At 57.0% G+C, this 21,395-nt stretch overlaps 3 protein-coding genes across 15 annotated transcripts in view; 2 read left to right on the top strand and 1 right to left on the bottom strand.

Annotated features, from left to right (window-relative positions):
• Positions 1-7,449, top strand: part of MINK1 (misshapen like kinase 1) — a 48,189-nt gene extending 40,740 nt beyond the window's left edge. For 2 of the 13 annotated variants that reach the window (XM_059996804.1, XM_059996799.1), the window contains 20 exons: positions 194-382; positions 578-751; positions 1,062-1,322; positions 1,768-1,853; positions 2,011-2,121; positions 2,268-2,380; positions 2,537-2,622; positions 2,852-2,875; positions 2,981-3,144; positions 3,537-3,639; positions 3,723-3,860; positions 4,052-4,160; positions 4,488-4,655; positions 4,762-4,905; positions 5,109-5,243; positions 5,435-5,535; positions 5,618-5,767; positions 5,852-6,011; positions 6,101-6,240; positions 6,601-7,449. In XM_059996804.1, the coding sequence (XP_059852787.1) occupies positions 194-382; positions 578-751; positions 1,062-1,322; positions 1,768-1,853; positions 2,011-2,121; positions 2,268-2,380; positions 2,537-2,622; positions 2,852-2,875; positions 2,981-3,144; positions 3,537-3,639; positions 3,723-3,860; positions 4,052-4,160; positions 4,488-4,655; positions 4,762-4,905; positions 5,109-5,243; positions 5,435-5,535; positions 5,618-5,767; positions 5,852-6,011; positions 6,101-6,240; positions 6,601-6,684 (2,640 nt within the window). In that variant the 3' untranslated portion in view covers positions 6,685-7,449. Of the gene's footprint in view, positions 1-193; positions 383-577; positions 752-1,061; positions 1,323-1,767; positions 1,854-2,010; positions 2,122-2,267; positions 2,381-2,536; positions 2,623-2,851; positions 2,876-2,980; positions 3,145-3,533; positions 3,640-3,722; positions 3,861-4,051; positions 4,161-4,487; positions 4,656-4,761; positions 4,906-5,108; positions 5,244-5,434; positions 5,536-5,617; positions 5,768-5,851; positions 6,012-6,100; positions 6,241-6,600 lie in introns of all 13 variants that reach the window. The other 11 variants (XM_059996803.1, XM_059996798.1, XM_059996810.1 and 8 more) reach the window with 8 other exon arrangements.
• A 140-nt stretch (positions 7,450-7,589) lies between these two features.
• Positions 7,590-13,454, bottom strand: CHRNE (cholinergic receptor nicotinic epsilon subunit). The gene is made up of 13 exons (XM_059996815.1): positions 13,013-13,454; positions 12,520-12,629; positions 12,114-12,256; positions 11,950-11,994; positions 11,723-11,832; positions 11,438-11,593; positions 11,032-11,132; positions 10,452-10,652; positions 10,260-10,374; positions 8,878-8,992; positions 8,593-8,779; positions 8,397-8,503; positions 7,590-8,279 (listed from the first exon to the last, which is right to left on the bottom strand). Exons 2-13 carry the CDS (start codon positions 12,563-12,565, stop codon positions 8,130-8,132), a joined length of 1,476 nt encoding a protein of 491 aa, XP_059852798.1. The 5' UTR covers positions 12,566-12,629; positions 13,013-13,454; the 3' UTR covers positions 7,590-8,129.
• On the top strand, positions 9,185-9,909 carry C19H17orf107 (chromosome 19 C17orf107 homolog). The gene is made up of 3 exons (XM_059997564.1): positions 9,185-9,250; positions 9,382-9,579; positions 9,679-9,909. Exons 1-3 carry the CDS (start codon positions 9,185-9,187, stop codon positions 9,871-9,873), a joined length of 459 nt encoding a protein of 152 aa, XP_059853547.1. The 3' UTR covers positions 9,874-9,909.
• Positions 13,455-21,395: the final 7,941 nt, after the last annotated feature.

The following is a 21,395-nucleotide window of genomic DNA, read 5'->3' as shown; positions in this document are numbered from 1 at the left end:
CAGCTTCCTCTGGGAAGATGCGTATTCAGTGTCTCTGCTGGAATGGGATGGGAACCCTTCAGGGGAAGGGATTCACCCCAGCATCGAGGGAAGACATCGCCTCTCTAGGCAGTTGGAGAAAAGGAAGGGCATGCGTGCTCTAGCTTCCGGTGCCACACCCTGCTGAGCCCTCTCTCCCTACCCTTGGGCCCAGGAATACAAGAGGAAGCAGCTGGAGGAGCAGCGGCAGTCGGAGCGCCTGCAGAGGCAGCTGCAGCAGGAGCACGCCTACCTCAAGTCCCTGCAGCAGCAACAGCAGCAGATCCTGCCCGGGGACAGGAAGCCCCTGTATCATTACGGTCGGGGCATTAACCCTGCTGACAAACCGGCCTGGGCCCGAGAGGTACTCATTGCCCCCTTTGCCGCCTGAGACTCCATCCGCCTGGGGCCTGATAGCTGCAAGCATGGTCCTTCCGCACAGGCGGGCGCTGGGAAGGGGAAAGGGGCACGCAGCGCAGGTGGAGGGCTGGAGAGGTCTGGACCTCGATTTTGAGAACAGGACAAAAGTTGTCTTGCTTGGCATCCTCTTGCATCACAGGTAGAAGAGAGAACGAGGATGAACAAGCAGCAGAACTCTCCCTTGGCCAAGACCAAGCCAGGCAGCACAGGGCCTGAGCCCCCCGTCCCCCAGGCCTCCCCTGGGCCCCCAGGACCCCTTTCCCAAACTCCTCCTATGCAGAGGCCGGTGGAGCCCCAGGAGGGACCACACAAGGTGAGTCTCTCCCTGTTCCTGTCTTAACACACAGACGCAGGGGGCCTCACGCAGCACAGCTACGTCTCGTGTACACACATGCACACGCCCTTAGCCAGGGATCACAGACCTCAGGATACGTGGGCAGAGACAGGCGGCTGCACATGTCTGTTTCTGTGTCTTACCTGTTCTTGGGCTCTAGGAGCTCCTTTCAATGGATAATTGGAAGCCAGAGGCTTGATTTGCCCCTTCCTCCCAGCCCAAGCCCCAGCTCCCAGGTGGGGACGTGCCACAGAGCAGGCAGCCCACCCTCCCTGGTCTCTCCCCGCAGAGCCTGGTGGCACACCGGGTCCCACTGAAGCCATATGCAGCGCCTGTACCCCGATCCCAGTCCCTGCAGGACCAGCCCACCCGAAACCTGGCTGCCTTCCCAGCCTCACACGACCCCGACCCCGCCGTGCCCGCACCCACTGCCACGCCTAGTGCCCGAGGAGGCGTCGTCCGCCAGAACTCAGACCCCACTTCCGAAGGGCCTGGCCCCAGCCCGAACCCCCCAGCCTGGGTCCGGCCTGATAATGAGGCCCCTCCCAAGGTAAGGACAGCCCTGCTGAGCCGCACAAGGGCAGAGAAATAGTACGGGAGGGGAACGGAGGGGGAGCGGGCGGCAGGCGAGGTAGACACGGGTTCGGGGTTGGAAGGAAACAGAAGGGCGAGGCGTCTAGCACGGCGCGTCCTGCAGGCGTTACCCTGATGTCTGGTGGGCGGGCTGCCACCCGAGTGTGTCCCGGTGATTCCGTGGTGCATATGGGAGTGGAAGAGTGCCCAGGGTGTCTGGGGAGCGCCAGGGGCCAGACTTTCTGGGTCAGATCCCAGCTCTGCTGTTTCTCAGCTTCGTGACCTTAGACAAATTCATTAGCTTCCCCGACCTCAGTCTGCTTCTCCGTAAAGGTGGGGAGGGCCCCTTCCAGTGTCTCCATGAGGACAAGTGTCCGCCAGGCGCCCAGCACAGAGCACTGACTCCTTTCTTCTCTCCTCAGGTGCCTCAGAGGACCTCATCTATCGCCACTGCCCTTAACACCAGTGGGGCTGGAGGGTCCCGGCCAGCCCAGGCTGTCCGTGCCAGGTAACCCCTGGGTGCGGGCAGGCGGCAGCCCAGGGAGTGGCGTGGGGGGCAGAGGGGAGTTTGCCAGGTTACCCGCCTAGGGGTGGGCAAGCCCCGACCCAGTCACCTCAGCCCCCTCCCTGCCCCCGCCCCCGGCACCCCTGTGCTCCCTCCACAGACCTCGCAGCAACTCCGCCTGGCAAATCTATCTGCAAAGGCGGGCAGAGCGGGGCAACCCCAAGCCTCCAGGGCCCCCTGCTCAGCCCCCTGGCCCGCCCAACGCTTGTAGGTAATGGAGTTGTCCCCCCACTACTCACTCCCACCCCCACTTCTGCCACCTGCTTCCTCCTGGTGATGGTTCCCTCTGCGGTGCAGCTCAGCCTCCCCAGGCAGAGACACCCCGTCTCCCTGACCCTGCCTCTGCCCCTCCCACAGTAACCCTGACCTCAGGAGGAGCGACCCTGGCTGGGAGCGCTCGGACAGTGTCCTCCCCGCCTCTCACGGGCACCTCCCCCAGGCTGGCTCACTGGAGCGGAACCGGGTGGGAGGTACGTGCACGGGCCTCACGGGCAGCCTCCATCAGGGTGGACCCTGCCTTCGGCTGCTCCCGACTGGGTGGGGGTGGGGTGGGGAGCGGGCTGGGCTTGAGGCCACCCCCTGTGCAGGTGTCAGTGACCTCCCTTCCCCCACCCCGCCACCTCTAGCCTCCAAACTGGACAGCTCCCCCGTGCTCTCCCCTGGGAGCAAAGCCAAGCCCGATGACCACCGCTCGCGGCCAGGCCGGCCCGCAGTAAGTCATCGGGTGGCACCTCCGGCCCTGCCTTCTCCCGGTTTGGGGCTTTGGGGCCGATGTGGAGCCTCTTGAGCCCCAGGGAGCTGGGTTCCAGGGTCAGGGCCTTCATTAATCTGTGACGGGAGGGTCTGTGGGCTAACAGGGGGGTGCTTCTCAGTTACTAACCTTTCTTAACCTCTCTCCTGCCTCTTCCTGGCTGCCCTTTTTCCCCCACGGCCCCTCCCAGAGCTATAAGCGAGCCATTGGTGAGGTTAGTGAGCAGGGGCCTGCTGGCGGGAGCCCCTCCTGTTACCCTGCCCTTCTGTGGCCTCCTTCGTACCACCGCCTCTCCCCTCACGCAGCTCCTCCCCTGCAGGATTTTGTGTTGCTGAAAGAGCGGACCCTGGACGAGGCCCCCCGGCCTCCCAAGAAGGCCATGGACTACTCGTCGTCCAGCGAGGAGGTGGAGAGCAGCGAGGACGACGAGGAGGAGAGCAACGGCGAACCGTCGGAGGGGAGCAGAGATACCCCTGGGGGCCGGTATGGGGCATCCTGGGGGCGGGGGAGTTGCAGCCAGCTTGAGGGAAGGTGGTTCCCTTTTCCCAGAGGAGGGTCCCCGGCTATCACTGCTGGTCAGTTCTTCCTCCCCTTCCCTAGAGAATGGGGTACAGGGCTGGGGGCTGGTGTCCCCAGCTCTCTCTCACTGTCCTGTCAGTCGGGGGGGCCTCTTCAGGTGCCTCTGTGCGGCCAGCCCTCCCCGAGTGCTGGGCAGGGGGCAAGGGCTGCCGGGTGAGGGCTGAGTGCGTCGTGTTCCAACAGACACTGAAGGCGCCAGTCCTCCGGCTCTCGTCTGCTCCCTGTGGCATTCGGGTGGCACTTGGGTGGCAGGCAGGGCCTGGAGGGCCTCCTGACCTTCCTCTCTCCCACAGCAGCGATGGAGACACAGACAGTGTCAGCACCATGGTGGTCCATGACGTGGAGGAGATAGCCGGGACCCAGACCCCCTATGGGGGTGGCACCATGGTGGTCCAGCGCGTGAGTGGACCCCCCCGTTCTTCCCCAGCCTGCCGTGCACCTCCTTGGCCCCAGCACTGGCCCCCTTCTCTCTGTTCCTTTAGACCCCTGAAGAGGAGCGAAGCCTGCTGCATGCTGATAGCAACGGTTACACGAACCTGCCAGATGTGGTCCAGCCCAGCCACTCGCCCACCGAGAGCAGCAAAGGTCAAAGCCCCCCCTTGAAGGATGGAGGCAGTGATGTAAGTCAGTGAAGGTGGCTCCACAGGGCGAGAAGAGATCACTGGCCGTGGGCAGGAGACCCAGGGGTGCTGGGGGCGCTGTGGTCAGCAGGGTGGAGCCCTGGGGAGCTGGTTGGCCAGGTTACAACAGGAGGGGGAGGGCAAGGGCTGGGGTCTGGTGTGTCTGCCTCACTGCCGCCCCCACCCCGCAGTACCAGTCTCGTGGGCTGGTAAAGGCCCCTGGCAAGAGCTCGTTCACGATGTTTGTGGACCTGGGGATCTACCAGCCTGGAGGCAGTGGGGACACCATCCCCATCACAGGTGAGACGAGAGATCTGGAGATGGCCGTGGGTGGGCCTCTGATGACTGGGCTTCACAAAGCGGTCACGGCCTCCCCTGTGGCCTGAACCTGCCCTGGCACCAAGGGGCCCCCTTGACCCAAGAGAAAAAATGCTCAGTGGTGGCTCAGGGACTCGCATGACAGAACGAGGACTTTGCCAGCCCTTTTGGCCCTGTTTAAACTCCTCCAGGTGCCTCCTCCGTTCTCCAGTCTTTCCCTTTCATTCTGAGTATCCTGGGGTGTGGCGTAAAGAGAGACGGGGTGAGAGGGCTGCAGCCTACTGCCCGTTCCTCTCATCCTTCTGGCAGCCCTGGTGGGTGGAGAGGGCAGTCGGCTCGATCAGCTGCAGTATGACGTGAGGAAAGGCTCTGTGGTCAACGTGAACCCCACCAACACCCGGGCCCACAGCGAAACCCCCGAGATTCGGAAGTACAAGAAGCGCTTCAATTCCGAGATCCTCTGTGCGGCCCTTTGGGGTAAGCCAGGACTGGGAAGGAAAGGAGGGGCCTGGTGTGCCCCCATGCTCCTGGTCAGGCGAGGGCCTGGCTCTGCCTCTGATCTGCCCAAGGGCTCCTATTGCAGGGGTCAACCTGCTGGTGGGCACGGAGAACGGGCTGATGTTGCTGGACCGAAGTGGGCAGGGCAAGGTGTATGGACTCATCGGGCGGCGACGCTTCCAGCAAATGGATGTGCTGGAGGGACTCAACTTGCTCATCACCATCTCAGGTGTGTGTGGAGGGCAAGGCCGGGAGGAGGGCTCAGCCCCTGGGCCCTCCGTCACCACCTTCAGTCTGGGAGGAGGGCAGCCTTGGTCCAGGAGCTGGAAGGTGGGGCCGCACTTTCTCACCCCTCGTGGTTCGCACCCGAAGGACGGCGGGGAGGCAGAAGCTGGACCTCCGATGAGAGGGGTGTGTGTGTCTGTCCCTCAGGGAAAAGGAACAAACTGCGGGTATATTATTTGTCCTGGCTCCGGAACAAGATCCTGCACAATGACCCAGAAGTGGAGAAGAAGCAGGGCTGGACCACTGTGGGGGACATGGAGGGCTGCGGGCACTACCGTGTTGGTGAGGAGGTCACGACACAGTGGCCGGGGCACCTTTGTTTATGAGAAGAGAAAGAAACAGGGGCCTTGGCTAAGAAAGCCTTGTAGCCAGAGATGGGGGGGGGCACACAGCTGGGGGTACAGACAGACCTGTGGGAGGGGCTGCAGCCCAAGAAGGGAAGTTGCTGCATCCCTCTTCCTTCCTGCCCGCAGTGAAATATGAACGCATCAAATTCCTGGTCATCGCCCTGAAGAACTCTGTGGAGGTGTATGCTTGGGCCCCCAAACCTTACCACAAATTCATGGCTTTCAAGGTAACCCCAGCCTCAGCCCCCAACACTGTTTCGAGGTCTGGCTCCTCCACCCGCGTCCCCTAAGCCCTTCTGTCTTCCATAGTCCTTTGCTGACCTCCCACACCGCCCTTTGCTGGTGGACCTGACGGTAGAGGAGGGACAGAGGCTCAAGGTCATCTATGGCTCCAGCGCCGGCTTCCATGCTGTGGATGTCGACTCGGGGAACAGCTATGACATCTACATCCCTGTGCACGTAAGCTTGGCAGGGCTGCGGACAGACTGGGGCCACCAGTCTGTGCCCCAGACTTGGGGCCTCCAGCCCACCTTCTCCTCCCAGATCCAGAGCCAGATCACGCCCCACGCCATCATCTTCCTCCCCAACACGGATGGCATGGAGATGCTGCTGTGCTACGAGGATGAGGGCGTCTATGTCAACACGTATGGGCGGATCATTAAGGACGTGGTGCTGCAGTGGGGAGAGATGCCCACCTCTGTGGGTGAGTGAGGTGCCCGCCCTCCAAGCCTGTGTCCCCGACCGAGCTGGGCTGCAGCCCACTCACTGCCCCTCCACTCCCTTCCCCCCCAGCCTATATCTGCTCCAACCAGATCATGGGCTGGGGTGAGAAAGCCATTGAGATCCGCTCCGTGGAGACGGGCCACCTAGACGGGGTCTTCATGCACAAACGAGCCCAGAGGCTCAAGTTCCTGTGTGAGCGGAATGACAAGGTGGGAATGACAAGGGGCCCGGGCTCCTGCACTGGGTGGGCCCCCAGGACCTGGGTCCCTGGGCAGAGCTGGGGGAGGGGTGGTTCTGGGTCTTCCTGGAAGGAGGCCTCCAGGGAGCGCACTGTGTGGTCACAGCTTGCCCTTCCCTCGTCTTCCCTCTCTGAGAACTCTTCAGATTCCTTCATCCGGGAGGTCGGCCTGCTGCCCACTTCCCCGAGTGTCTCCGCCTTTCAGAGGGGCTGGGGGGCACTCTGAGGGACTCCGCTCTGCAGTCTCTCTCTCCCCTTCTCCTGGTTAACTGAGACGCTCCCCCCCCCCCACCCCCGCATCCCTGATGACTTCTGTTCCTACTCCACCCAGGTGTTTTTTGCCTCAGTCCGCTCCGGGGGCAGCAGCCAAGTTTACTTCATGACCCTGAACCGTAACTGCATCATGAACTGGTGACGGGGCCCTGGACGGGGCTGTCCCGCGTGGACCAGCTCTCCCCCCCCCCCCACACCCAGACTTCCCGGGCCGCCCTTCTTTTCCCTCCCTGGGCTTTGCTTTTACTGGTTTGATTCACTGGAGCCTGCTGGGAACGTGACCTCTGACCCCTGATGCTTTTGTGATCACGTGACCATCCTCTTCCCCAACATGTTCTCTCCCCAAAACTGTGCCTGTCCCAACTTCTGGGGAGAGGCACAGCTTCCCCTTACCAGGAATTGAGTGGGCCTAGCCCCACCCCCCCTTCTCCACTTAAGAGGAGAGTGCTTGGGGCTTGGACCCCATACCCCACTGCTGCTGACTCGGCAGGGCCCTGGGCCCCTTTATTTGCACGTCAGGGGAGCCGGCTCCCCCCTTGAATGTACCAGACCCTGGGGGGGGTCACTGGGCCCTAGGTTTTAGGGGGGTCACCAGCCACTCCAGGGGCAGGGACCATTTCCTCATTTTCTGAAAGCACTTTAATGATTCCCCTCCCCCCAAACCCCAGGGAATGGAGGGGGGACCCCGCCAGCCAAAACATTTACCCCTTTCCAACCCCTGTCTCTTGTAGCCTCTGCCCTTCCCTGGTGGAGGGAGGGAGCAGGGAGCGCTCACCCTCCATACCCCCTTGCTTGCATCTGTATATAGTGTGAGCAGCGAGTAGCCCCGGCCCCTCCCTGCCCCCACCACTCCCCAATGTAGTGGCCTTGGAGATCTCCGTTTGTTAATAAAGACCATTCAACCAGCTCCCACCATTTCAGGCCTTACGTTATTCTGTTTTCTCTCAGCATCCCAGGTACTAGCCAGGGCCCACCAGCATTGCTGGGATGAAGGGGGCACGGTGGTGTGGAATCTGCAGTCAGTGAGCCTTGGTGGAGAGGGGGTGGATGGGCACTGCTGGGCCGAGGAAACCTAGAGGAAACAACTGAGGGAGGGCAAGGGCATCCTCAGGCTTAAACCTGTGGGGCCCTGCACAGGGGCCATTTGGTTTCTACCCACTCCAGCCTGGCCAGGCCATGAAGGCGCCTGGCTCGAGCCTCTCTATATGCGAGTCCTGCATGGGGCGGGGTCGCTCCTGTTTGGCAACAAATGGATAAAGATCTCTTAGAGGCTCACAGGGCTAGAGGGTCACATGGAGCTGGGACCCAAGAAAAACTGGGAGGTTGGGAAGAATGAATTGAGGATGGTTCTTGCCTTCCGGAGGGCTGACATGCAAGAGCCTTCCTGAACCATCTGCCAACTCCGGCTGCTGTCTGCCTGGTGGCCAGACCTACGTACGTGCGCACATACGACTCTCGCGAGGCTGAATACAGATTTATCGTTGGCAGTACGAAAGGATCGAAATAAAGCAGTGGCAGCAACTTGTTTTTCAGATTTCCTCCTGGAGATGGGTGGGAACGTTTGTCACCGTGGCTGCAGGCTCACAGCTACATACAGGGCGGGTAGGGCAGTTCGGGCACTTGGTTGAAGTAGGCCCCGAGGAAGATGAGGCTGGAGCCAACAAGGAAGAGCACCAGAGCGGCCCAGAAGCAGATGTTGTCGAGGGCCTTCCCCATGCGCACCCAGTCGGACACCTCCTGGGGAAGGGGCGGGCAAAGCTGAGTCCCTAAAAGCAGCAGGAGCCTGGTGCACGAGTCTGGGAGAGCGGAGGCCCCCAGCAGCTCCCCACCCAGCCTCTCCGGCTCCTGCCCCACCTCGCCGGTGGCCTCCTGGTCTCGCGTGCTCTCGGCCACGAAGTTCACGGCATCCACACAGCAGCGGATCTCGGGGGCGGCGGCGCCCAGGCTCTGGCAGAGGGCAGCTGGTGGGAGCGACCCCGGGGGGTGGGGGGTGATTAGGAGCCTCTCCCGCTGCAGGTGCCCCCATTGGCCCGCTCGGACCACTGCTCACCAGTCCAGGTCCTGTGCCGGTGCCTCTGCCCCTCAAACATGAGCTCGCTCCGCGGCTTTTTCAGTATCAGCTCCTCCGCGCGGAGCAGTAGGCCCAAGGACGACGCCCGCCTTGGGGGCGAGGCGGCCCGGGAGACCTCGGGGGGTGCGCCCGAGCCCAGGAGTTGGGGCAGCAGCTCCAGTAAGACCTGGGGTTGGGTGGGTGGGCGGCCGGTGGGGGGGTGCGGCCGGGAGGTTAGCTCGAAGCCCCGCCTCCCGCCCGGAGCCCCCTCCACCCGGTGCTTACGTGGCGCAGCCGCGGGGACATGGCGTGAGTGGTGGGCGTCCGACAAGACACGTTGAGCACGATGACGCAATTCATGACAATGAGCGTGGCAACCACCATGACGAAAATGAGGTACCTGAGGAGCCCGGAGTTCGTGACGTCGCAGCCTCCCCACTTCCCCTGAGCCACAGAGGGGGCCACTAGTCCTCTAACCTCACAAACGCACCTCTCCGCAAGGAGTGGAGTTACGCCCCTTAGCTGCTGCTCCTCTGCGGGGCCAGACGCGTCCCCCCCGCCCTTCTCCCCCCTCGCACCGCCGGTGGCAACCATGAAGGATACCCCCAGCTCCCTGGAAACCCTGCTGTGGGTCTGCCACTTCCACAGCTCCACGGAGGTGCGCCTACGCCGATACCCACCCTCCACCCCCAAGGGTGGCACCTTGAAACGCTCTGGGAAGGTTTCCAGCGTCCCCCCATTACCTCTGACCTCTGACCTGATGACCCCACAGTCCCTGTGCTTTTCCAGGCGGCCCTCCAGCCCCCACTTCTATCTTCCCTGGAACTTGTGGCCGCGGCCCATGAATATCTGGAGCAGCGGTTCGGAGAGCAGAAGTCCCTGGAGCCGCGAGAGCCAGAGAAGCCGCCCGCCCCGAAGCCCACCCTGGGGCTGGTGCTAAGAGAAGCCGCGGCCACCGTAGTGAACTTCGGGGCCACCTCGTTAGAGGTGGGGTGCCGGGGGTGCTGAGGAGGGGCGGGGAAGGGGGATCGAGCGGCAGGAGCAGGGACCTCTGCACTCCCGCCAACTCTTGCACCCCCGCTGCAGATCTCAGCCCTGTGGGTGCAGCAGGAGGTGCGGCGACTAGACGCCGGGGATCCAAGTGGAGCCCTGGCCCGGGTAGCCCAGGCCGCGGGGCAGGGGGCTCGGCAAGCGGGGTCTGCGGCAGGCGCGAGCGCCCGGCTTCTGCTCCAGGGGGCGCGGCTATGCCTCTGTGCACGAGGTCTGCAGGGATCCGCCTAATTCCTGCAACAGTGGCGACGCCAGCTGGGCCTCGGCACCCCCGGGGAACCGGTGAGTTCAAGATGAGGGGAGAGGTGGGGGCCAGGGGCGGCGGGGCTGGGTGGGCACTAAGCCGGCCCGCCCCCAACAGAGATACTCCGGAGACCTCCAGGTGGCGTCCAGCAGCATTACGGAGGACGGGGGACCGGAAAAGCCACCACCATCCCAGCCCCACCCCGCATCTAAATAAAGCCCAGGCGGGGATGAGGCAGCTGAGGCTTCTCCCAGAGTCATTAGGTTTGGGCCCTCCCAACGAGCCCCTTGGCTCCACCCCATGCTCATCTGGCTCCGCCCTTCACACTGGCCACGCCCCACGTAGGCACCACCGGGATCCACCCTGCGCCCACCTGCCCAGCAGCGGCACGCTCAGAGATGTCTCTGGGATTTTCTGGGCAATTAGGAACAAGAAGACGGTCTGGGCGAGCAGGACGTTGATGGAGACGGTGCATTTCTGGCCGCCGGCTGGAGGGAGTACCTGGTGAGAGCAGGCCCCGCCCCCCAGGAGGGAGCCCGGGTTTGGGGTCTGGGCGACTCCATACCCTGTGCCGGCAGGAAATAGGCGAGCAGTACTAGGCCCGAGATGAGCACGCAAGGCACGATGATGTTAATAACGTAGAAGAGCGGCTTCCGGCGAATGATGAGCGTGTAGATGACTTCAGTGTCCCCTGGACCATCATTAGAGCCACCGTCGTGGCGGCGGATCACCCCGGGGCAGAAGTCGATGGCCCACTCCCCGTTCTCTGCGGGACGGGAGGCGCGGTCAGCTGGCTCTCGGAGGTGGGGCGCGCTGCTCTGCTCTCCGTCCCCTCATCTGACCGCGGGGGGCCTGCAACTCCAGGCGAAGAGAGGATGCAAACCGTCTGGACAAGGGTGGGTGGGGCAGGTGGTCTGGATTGTTTGGGCTGGTCAGAAAGGGGCATTCCCAGAGAGATTAGGGAACCACCACAAGCGAGCAAGCTGGACTAGTCCGACGATCAAGAATGATTTCAGGAAAGGGTCAAGTTAAAGCAGGGTTGCCAAGTCAATCCCAGCATCGATGGTTTGGGGCAGCCCCACTCTACAAGTCCCCTCTCTGGACCCGTCTAGAAGCGAGTTTTTTTGAGCAGGAGGGGGCCTCACCAGTATAGGCCTCAGTGTCGATATCTATGTTGCTGATGGTGTCGCCATCGTCGTCCACAGCAAAGACGAGCTCCACCTCTTCTGCATTGTACGTCTGCGAGCTGCAGAGCCGGGGCCATGACCCCCCCACCACAGAGGCTGGGACTCGGGCCTCAGCCTCAGGCCCCGCCCTAGAAGGATCTGGCAGGGGAATTAAGCTCCACCCGTCAACCCAGGTCTCGCCCCCACACCTGGGTTTCTACACTTACTTCTAACCCGCTAGGGCGGCCTTACCCCATTCGAATGTCTAGCTCCACCTCCAGCACAAAGCCCCGCCCCGGATTAGAAGTTCCCCCCCCCCCCCCCGCCCACACCTGGCCCCACCCCCTGCCCCCGTAATTCCACAAAGGTCCGGGCCGCTTCCCACCGGAAAACAAGAGAGCAGTTCTGCCAGTCGAAAGGGAAGTAGGTGACCTCCACGGCGCAGATACTTCGGTAGATGGCCGGGGGCAGCCAGCTCACGTAGCCGCCCTCCGAGACCAGAACGTTGGCTTCATAGGCCACACCGAACTGGCCGTCGATACTGTGGGCTCCGGGAAACCAAGGGTTTGCGCAGATCTGTGGCCCCCTCTCCCTCCAAGCAACCTGCCCCAACCAGGTCCAGCCCAGCCCCCCAGGCCTCGGCTTCCCTCCAGTCTGGCCCCGTCCTCACTTGTTTTCCAGCACAATCTCTGGCAGCCATACGAGTTCTGAAGGGACCCGCAGGGTTTCTATGCCCCCAAAATCGCCCTTGCTGTAGTTGAGTCGGTAATCATGCCAGTCCTAAGGGTGGGGGAAGGGGAGGGGGACGGAAGGACGTGTGCCTTGGTACCCAAGAGGAGTTTGGGAGAAAAGGGTCCCCTGGACAAGACCTCACACTGTTCCCCACACTCTACTCACGATTCCAATCCAGACGCTGGTGGTGAGGGTCTCCTCTTTCTCATTCTGCGGATGGGAGATTAGGATGATGGAAGCCAGCTTTAGGATAGAGCTCAGCGGTTGGGACCAGAAGTGGGACTTTAGGCTCAGAGATGGCGCTTGGGGTGACGGTGGGGGTATCTTACCAGTGAGATGAGGTTGGTCAGGGTGACTTTGAGGGTGATGGTGACAGTGTCCTCAGGCTTCTGCACTGGTCGGCGTCCTGGGTCATAGTTGTCGAAGAGGTGGTGGTAAAGACGCAGCTCCTCGTTCTTCCCTTCACCTCTGCCTGAGGGTGGGGCCAAGCAGTGGGGTCACTGGAAACGGAGAGGCTAAGGAGCCTCTCCTCTCTGTCTCTGGATCTGCATGGCTCTGCTTCTCTGTCTGTCTCTGTCTGAGGCTGTGTATTTTTCCGTGTGTCTCCCAAACCAGTGATGTGCCTGGGGACCAAATATCGTGTCTCCGTCTACATCTCAGTCTGTCTTTGTCCTGTCCCTTTATGTCAGTATCCTGTGTGTGTGTCCGACCACTTCCCCCGACCCTGGTCCATACCGAGCAGCTGCAAGAGGAGCAGGGCACTGAGCAGAGTCCCTGCCATCCCACGGTCTGGTCCCCGGGGTTATTCTGAGTTTGGCAAGCTCCGACGGGGGCAGGCCAGGGTGCTGTGAGTGCGGGGGAAGGGGCTGTTAGTGGAGGAGGGTGTTAGTTCCGGGCTGGGTTAGGGACTGACACCTAATCCTCTTACTACCCCTACGGCGGCAGCCAGGGACATCCTGGCTTCTTCCAGAGGCAGCTGCCCCATCCTGAGTTCCCTGCCCTCACCCCATCCCAGCAGCCTTTGCCTGGGCTTTGGCCAGCTCCCCAGCCACAGACCCAATCCCCTCATGACTGAAACAGGCCTGATGCAGGTGGACAGGTCTTTTAAGAAACACCTGGAACCACAAGCCTGGCAGTGGGGGTGGAGGGCCCTGCTTTCCAGTAATGCACTGGTGTCCTTTGAGTCAGCTGCCCTGTGCAGGTGACATCGCTTGCCGCCCATACTCACCACCACCCACAGCCCAGCCAAGGTCACGCTAATGCAGTTTCTGCCGGCAGAGTTTGGCAAAAGCAGAGCGTCCATAAAATCTGGTAATGAGACAGGTGGTCACAGGGGGTTAGTCTGCAGTAACAAACTCCACCTGGCAAAGGAGAGGGTGCCACAGTACAGGGCCCACCTTCTCCTGCAACCCATCCCCATGTCTGCCCACTCTCAGCCGGTCGGGGGCGGGGGGCGGAGCACTCACCGGAGACATCAGTTTCTCATCTCTCTGCTGCCACCTTGTGGCCACATATGAAAGTACTGTCTTCCCCACCCCAAACACACACACACACACACACACACACACACACACACACACCTTTCAGTCTTTCCTAAGTCTCTTTGGACCACCCTAGTCAGTCACTGGAAATGCTTATTTAAAATTCAGTTTCCTAGGCTCCATCCCCAAAGAATCCCAATTTAGTAAGATGGCAGAGATAGGGTGCCAGGAATCTGCTTTATTTAAGAAACTCCCCATGTTTCCTTACGGGGTAGGAAGCACTTTTTCTGCCTTACACACTGCTTCCTCACACCGATCCAGCAAAGCAGTTACCTTCGTCCAGAATGTATGAAAGAGGACTCCAGGTCAGGTCCAAGGTCACGTTACTGAGTCCAAGCGCCTCCTGCTCACCTCATGACAGGCCAATAAATCAAGTGACAAATTGTTGGGGCAAGGAATAACAACTTTATTTGGAAAGCCAGTAGACCAAAAAGATGGTGGACTAGTGTCTCAATGAACTATCTTCCCTGAGTCAGAATTCAGGCTTCTTTTATGCTAAAAGGTGAGGAGGTAGTCCTGGTTCCTGCCAGACTCTGGAGGGGATATGTTAATTTCCTCCTTCCTGGACTTCCCTGGTGGTGCAGTGGTTGGGAGTCCACCTGCCAATGCAGGGCACACAGGTTCAAGCTCTGGTCGGGGAAGATCCAACATGCCGCGGAGCAGCTAAGCCCGCGGGTCACAACTGCTGAAGCCCACGCGCCTGGAGCCCGTGCTCCGCAACAAGAGAAGCCACCGCAGTGAGAGTCCCGTGCACCGCAACGAAGAGTAGTCCCCACTCGCTGCAACTGGGGAAAGCCCGTGTGCAGCAACGAAGACCCAACACACAGCCAAGAAAACAAAAAATTTCTTCCTTCCTGCAGCCACTTATAGGTGGACCCTGTCAGGATGTTTCCCGTGAGCTAAACAAAGGTATTTTAGCTTAATGCTCATTACCTGGGAGGCAGGGTTCCCAGAGATGGGCCATTATGTATGATTTAAACAAAGGTATTTTAGCTTAATGCTCATTACCTGGGAGGCAGGGTTCCCAGAGATGGGCCATTATGTATGATTTAAGCTTATAGGCAACATTCCTTTAGTAATTAATGTAATAGAACACAAAGGTTCTTCCCTACTGTCAATGATCCATTCCACAATCCTGTGGGAAAAAGGACAAAGACCGCTCTACTACCTGCTGGACACGGGTGACAAAGAGGTGATTATGGGATGGAACTGATCAGCCTTGGACAGGGACTCCTTAAAATCTTTAGTCAGTTGTACAATCCCCTTTCCTTTTTTATCTACAACTGTTTGAACCTGATGAAACCCCTTAGCCCTTTGTTGTCTAATTTGCAATTTAATTTGGGGTATTGGTTCCAGTTCCCAATACTTATCTATTAATTAACTTGGTGCCAGAATTACACTAAATTCCTGTGCTATTTGGACAAAATTAAACAAATAGGTTGACCCTTCTTCAGCTACAATGAAATTTTTTAAAGTATTAAGATTATAAAGAGCAACCTTAAGTCATCTAAGGGTTCACAAACCCATTACTCTCTAGGCGTCTCAGAAATTGGGTCATGGGCTTCCTTGGTGGCGCAGTGGTTCAGAATCTGCCTGTACCGCAAAAAAAAAAAAAAAAAAAAAAGGGGGAATGGGGCTTCCCTGGTAGTGCAGTGGTTAAGAATCCGCCTGCCAATGCAGGGTACACAGGTTCGAGCCCTGGTCCGGGAAGATCCCACATGCTGCAGAGCAACTAAGCCCGAGCACCACAACTACTGAAGCCCGTGCTTCACAACAAGAGAAGCCACCACAATGACAAGCCCGCGCACCACAACGAAGAGTTGCCCCCGCTCTCTGCAACTAGAGAAAGACTGCACACAGCAACGAAGACCCAACGCAGCCAAAAATAAAATAAATAAATTTATATATTAAAAAAATCCTGTGTTAGTTCCTGGGGCACAGGGACCTGGTGTGGTATCACGATCTAAGATGCGACCCAATTGGGGCCAGGAGGCACTCCTGGGGCAGGGCAATTTCCCTTATGCTGTTATCCCATAGGGGCCTGAATGCAAACGGCCAGCAGACTGGGCTTCTACAGATGCAGAGTCCATTCTCCCCCCTCAGACTTGTTCACAGGGAGGACCCGCTGTATGAAAGGAGAATGGTCGTTAATCAGGCCAGGGAAGCAACTCCACCTAACAGACCCACGAGGTACACCTGAAGCCCACTGGACCCTGATGAGAGAGGAATGCCCTTATCAGAGCACTACCATGAGTGCATCTTGGCAAGGCTTTGAAAAGGGGAATCCAAGCAAGATTTTGAACGAAATTCAGCAAAAACCAAATGAAGATTTATCAGGCCTACAGATGTTACACTGATGCAGATCCTGAGGCCCCTGAAAATACTGGAATGGTAAATTTGATCTTCATTGGGCAAAGTGCCCCAGACATAACAAAATTACGAAAGTTAGATGGTAAATTTGGAACAAACCCTTCTCCGTTGGTAGATCTTGCTTTTAAAGGGTTCAACAACAGAGAACAACAGAAGAAAGAAGATGCAAAAGACAACGCCATTTTTCTGTCAGTGGCACTCGCCAGAAGGTGAGTGACCCAAAGAGAGGTCAGCCACCATTGGGAAAGGGACAAATGCACTTATTGTAAGGAGGAAAGGTACTGGAAAAAAAGGTTGCCATAGGCTAAATAGGAAGGAAACCAATAAAAGTCAGGAGGCTCTCAGATGGTAGAAAGAGAGGAACACCCTGATGAACAAAGAGGCCCGGCGGGGGGGCTCCCTTGGACTTGAGGTGCCCAATTCCAATTTCCCCACAGGAGCACCAGGTAAAATTGACAGTGGGGAATGAGCTGATTAACATTGTTACAGGTGCAACATACTCTGGTAAACACCAAAGTGGCACAGAAAACATCTCAATCCATCCCAGTCACAGGAGTCCTTGGAGGGGCACAAAATTGCTCATTCTTACAACCTTTAGAATGCCAGGTAGGGAACCTTACACCGAAATAGTTTCTTATAGATGCCAGAGTATCCAGTCCATCTTTTGGGGCAAGATCTCCTGTGTAGAAAAGGACAAAGAAGGGCCAAAGCGTGGGGTTTCAGACCTCCCCAGATGGGGACTCAGCACAGAGGAACCTGGCAAACAGACTTCACTCAAATCCTCGAGCTGCAGGAAATTTCAGATAACCTGCTAGTATGAGTGGACACTTTGTCACGATGGGTGGAAGCATAGCCCACCTGGACGGAAAAAGCCTCAGGAGTGTTTAAAGCCCTCCTTAAGGAAATAATCCCCCAACTTGGATTAAGGCATTACAAATTAATTGGAAAATATATTTATCCTGGAGACCACAACTGATAGGAAAAACCAAGGAAAGGAACGATCCATTAAAAAGGAGCACGGCTAAAATATGTCGAGAGACTAATTTAACTCGGGATAAGGCCTTGCCAGTTGCCCTGCAACTCTGGGATCAGAGTGGCTCCCAGAAGCAGGCTTAAATTAAGCCCCTTTGAAATGCTGTACAGTAGGCCATTCAAGGTGTCTGCCCAGACAGGAGAATCTGCAAATGCTCTAAAAGACCCAGCAATTGCCAATTATATTAAAACTTTGGGCACTATACTAACCTCTGTTCATGAGTTTGCCTCCAGCAGGTCTGCCTACCCAACTAACGTAGCCTTACATCCGTTTTGACCTGGGACCGAGTCTTCCTTAAAACATGGAGAGAACCAGGGCCTGAACTTCAGCTGACTGCAAGGTGAATAGGACCACACATAGTATTACTTACCACACACTTGTCTGTAAAGTTAGCTGGGGTAAAGCCATGGATGCATCGTCACACTCGGATTAAAGCAGCACCACTGTCATCAAAAAATGACCCAATTTCTTTTTTTAATTTGTATTTAAAGTAACTCCTTTATTTATTTATTTATTTTGCGGTATGTGGGCCTCTCACTGTTGTGGCCTTTCCCGTTGCGGAGCACAGGCTCCGGATGCGCAGGCTCAGCAGCCATGGCTCACGGGCCCAGCCGCTCCGCGGCGATGTGGGATCTTCCCGGACCGGGGCACGAACCCGTGTCCCCTGCATCGGCAGGCGGACTCTCAACCACTGCGCCACCAGGGAAGCCCCCCATTTTTTAAAGACATAAATACAAAACAAACAGCGCAGGGACTTCCCTGGTGGTCCAGTGGTTAAGACTCTGCACTCCCAGTGCAGGGGGCCCGGGTTCAATCCCTGGTCGGGGAACCTGCATGGGGCAACTAAGATCCAGCGCAGCCAAAAACAACAACAACAACAACAACAGAAACCCCAAAAAACAAAAACACCCAGCACACACAAACCAGCACATCCAAAGAAACGAACCAGTTCACAAATCGGGTAAAAGTCCACCAACTATTTCCTCTCATCCTCTTTCCAACATGGTACCCCACTCAAATACAAAACAAATTAGCTTATTCTAGAGAAAAAAATCCCCAAACAGAGAGGAAATAAAGTTTCCAGCTTTACACACTGGAGTGACTTACCCTACAGTATGGAGCCCATTGGCTCCCAGATGTTGATTCCTTTGTTCCAACTGCCCAGAGCTGGGACAGCCAGTGCAGCTTCCGGGAACTTTAAAAGGAACATCCTCAGGACAAGCGGTCCTAGCAGCTGCTAGGGCCTTACCCAAAAATTCCCCAAGCAGAGCTGGCTGGCCACGGGCAGCAAGAGCCCTGGCTGGCTTATACTGCTTGCCATACGACAGGCCAACAGATCGAGTAACAAGTTGCTGGGGCAGGGAATCGTGACTTTATTCAGAAAGCTGGCAGACTGAGAAGATGGCGGACCAGCGTCCCACTGAACCATCTTCCCCGAGTTAGAATTCAGGCTTCTTTTATACTAAGAGGAGGGGAAAAAATCCTGGTTCTGGTCAGACTCCAGAAGGGATTTATTCCTTGCGGCAGCTATTCACAGGTGGGCCTGGTCAGGAAGTTTCCTTGTTAGCGAAACAAAGGTATTTTAGCTTCATGCTCATTACCTGGGGAGGCAGGGTTCCCAGAGATGGGCCATTATGTATAATTTAAGCTTATAGGCAACATTCCTTTAGTGACTAACTTGTAAGAGAATACAAAGTTTCTTCTCCCTATTACAGTCACACAAGTAGATTGGCAACAATGCATGAGACTTACTAATAAGCACCTACTGTATAGCGCAGGGAACTCTACTCAGTACTCTGTAATGACCTATATGGGAAAAGAATCTTAAAAAGAGTGGATACATGTATAGGTATAACTGATTCACTTTGCCGTACACCTGAAACTAACAACATTGTAAATCAACTATACTCTGATAAAAATTAAAAAAAAAAGAAAGCATAGAGATTATCCTGATATTTACACTGAAAAAACAAAAACAAGAAACAAAAACAAAAAAATGCATGAGAATTATAATCAGCTTTTTTTTCTTCCTTTCTTTCTTTTTTTCTTTTTCTGGCCATGCCTTGCGGCTTGTGAGATCTCAGTTCGCCAACGGCAGTGAAAGCCTGGAATCCTAACCACTAGACCACCGGAGAGCTCCCTGTAATCAGCTTTACTGATCACGGATACCTGTGTTCGTTTCACAGGTCGCAAAACACTTTCAGGTCCACCATTCTGGGATCTCCTTCTTCTACTTCTGAGCTCCTTCATAACCACCCCCCTGTTACAAGCAAGAACACTGAATGTCCACACAGCTTGTCCATTTTGCCACATGTCCTTGAAGCCTTGGCTCCCACTGTTAACTGCCTTTTCATTACTTGTTTTCCACTTCAGACGCCCAGAAAGAATCTCCTTGGCCCAGCTCACCTCCCTGCACATGGCTGATACGGGTACTGAATCTAAAATCTGTGCTGCTGCTTATTCCACAGCCTCTCGGCGAGGGCTGGGCCAAGGCTTGTTGTGATAAGTACAGATATGTATTTAAACATTAATAGGCACCTACAACGTTCCCTGCACAGGGCCAGATGCTCTGATTAAACAGATGAATAAGCCATGGCCCCAAGGAGGAGGGAGAGACCTCACAGGGTGAAAAGCAGAAACCACGGAGGCTGTAGGTAGGGTCCCGTGTCACTTAGCTTCTTCGCATTGCAAGAGTCAGATCCACCAGCTAGGTTTCCTGTAGGTTTCCACATGGACTGGGACAACATGGACCAACGTCAGAGACCAAGGCAGCCCTGGGGACCCACCAGTCCTGCCTCTGCTCTGTCTGCTCTGGGCTCCTCTCACACCTGCCTTTTCTCTCTACTTTGTATATCCTCTTTCTACTGTGTGGTCTCCGCTTTCTCGTGGCTTCTGCATCATTTCATCTAAGGTTTTGGCCACAAATTGACCTCGGCTTTTCTCTTCAGGTGCAGCCAATTCAGCCTTTGCTGCCCAATGCCATGAGGCTTCGGGTGCAGGCATGGAAGGGTGCTGGGGTGGGCCTAAGACACCCCGTTTACCGAGGGTGGTGTATGTGGCCACTCGACCAGTGCCTTCTATCCCTTACCAACCCAGCCCGCCTCCTACACGTTTAGCTCCCAAAACACCCTGTCATGATTCCATTCTCACTGCCACAACTGAAGATGCGCTATATCCTTCCCGGCAGGAATGATACGTGATATCTTGCTGCCAAAAGTGATGGTGGCAGGGGCCCTTCAGAAAAGCTCTCAACCTCCGAGTCCAGTGTCGACAGATTTACATACAGTCTCCTCCAGGTGTGATTTCTGTCCATTCCCCAAACTACGGGCTAAATCCTCAGTTTAATCACCATCACTACATCATGTATAAACGATACATCACACACACACACACACACATACACATCACATCATATAAGATACGATAATGGGAGAAAACCACACTTGGACCAACAACCTGCATGTCAGAGTAGTCTGGGGTGGAGGTACAGTGAGTAGAAATCCTCGTCCCTGATGCCCAAACCCAGGTACCGCAGCCTGGGTCGCTGGCCCCAGGCATCTATCACGCTCTACAGGAGAGCGCTTTGCTGCAGTCCTCGGCCAGGTCTGTAACTTGCTCAGACCAGTGACTCCTGTGGGCATTTCTTGCAGAGTCAGCACATCAGAAAATCTGGGGAGTCTCCAGGAGGGGCTCTGACCTACCCCCGCCCCTCCCCCACCCCACAGTTGTCCCTTCCTGCCAGTGCTGGGCCCAGCGCTGAGCCAGCACCTTTCCCGTGTTTGCTCAGGATGACCATTGCCTGAGGGACTGAGACGCCGACACTGGTGGAGTCAAGCACCTGATCTAGGCCCGGGTTCTGTGCGTTATAATGAAAATTCCACAGAACCTCGGTGGGCTGCCCGGCACTTCTGTTTCTGGGGACGCCTTGACTTCCAAGCTGGAGCCAAAGATCTCAGCTCAACAGGAAGCCACTTCCTTCACCTCCTGGCTCTTGGCGGGTAACTCGGAACAGCTGCGCTGCCCCCGGCTGCCAGGCCTGCCGGCTGGGTTCCTTAGCCATCAGCACCTCACAGGGGAAACGTCCCCAAGCTGGCCTGCCGAGGCCCCGCCACAGGCAACAGAGGGGCTCCTCTTTCTTTCATGAACAGGGAGAGTGGGTCTGGCTGAGCCAGGACAGGGCAGTGACTTCTAGGCCGTCTCCCTCACTGGGACCTAAGCTCTTGGATCGCTGAGCCTTTGCTGGGCTCCTGTGTTCACGGCACATAGCACAGAGCCCAGGACATAACAGGCTCCATAAACGTTTACTGGATGAATGAGTAAGAATAAATGAATGTGTAATCTTCCCAGCACCCTCCCTTCTACTGAGATATGTTCTTCTCAAACCATGTGACCCCAGAGGAACTGCCAGGTACTTAGAGACACCTCCCCCGCCTGGCCCGAGTCACGGGTCCAGGGCAGGACACCTGACCCCAGCCAGACTAAAGAAAGTCCTTCCTGGGAATTTTGTTAAACAGGAACTCAGGAAGTCAGTCTCTCCCTGCTGTAGGAGATCCAAGATGTGAAATTCAGATGCGTGAGGCAGCCACGTTCATTCCTTGCATTTTACGTGGAGTAAGAGAGAATGTGGCTGATACTCAAAGACGAGTAGAGACAAGAAAGGGCCTCCG

The sequence above is a fragment of the Delphinus delphis genome, chromosome 19, assembly GCF_949987515.2.
Source record: "Delphinus delphis chromosome 19, mDelDel1.2, whole genome shotgun sequence".
Classification (NCBI taxonomy): domain Eukaryota; kingdom Metazoa; phylum Chordata; class Mammalia; order Artiodactyla; family Delphinidae; genus Delphinus; species Delphinus delphis.
Note: the sequence above shows the minus strand (reverse complement) of the source record. Positions and strands in the feature narration are given on the sequence as shown.

Coding starts and splice junctions, on each gene's coding strand:
- C19H17orf107 (XM_059997564.1), top strand. CDS start 9,185: ATGAAGGATACCCCCAGCTCCCTGGAAACCCTGCTGTGGGTCTGCCAC. Junction 9,251..9,381: donor ACTTCCACAGCTCCACGGAG/GTGCGCCTACGC, acceptor GTGCTTTTCCAG/GCGGCCCTCCAGCCCCCACT. Junction 9,580..9,678: donor TCGGGGCCACCTCGTTAGAG/GTGGGGTGCCGG, acceptor CCCCCGCTGCAG/ATCTCAGCCCTGTGGGTGCA.
- CHRNE (XM_059996815.1), bottom strand. CDS start 12,565: ATGGCAGGGACTCTGCTCAGTGCCCTGCTCCTCTTGCAGCTGCTCG. Junction 11,594..11,722: donor GAGATTGTGCTGGAAAACAA/GTGAGGACGGGG, acceptor CGGAGCCCACAG/TATCGACGGCCAGTTCGGTG. Junction 8,993..10,259: donor AGCGTGCCGCTGCTGGGCAG/GTGGGCGCAGGG, acceptor CGGGCTCCTCAG/GTACCTCATTTTCGTCATGG.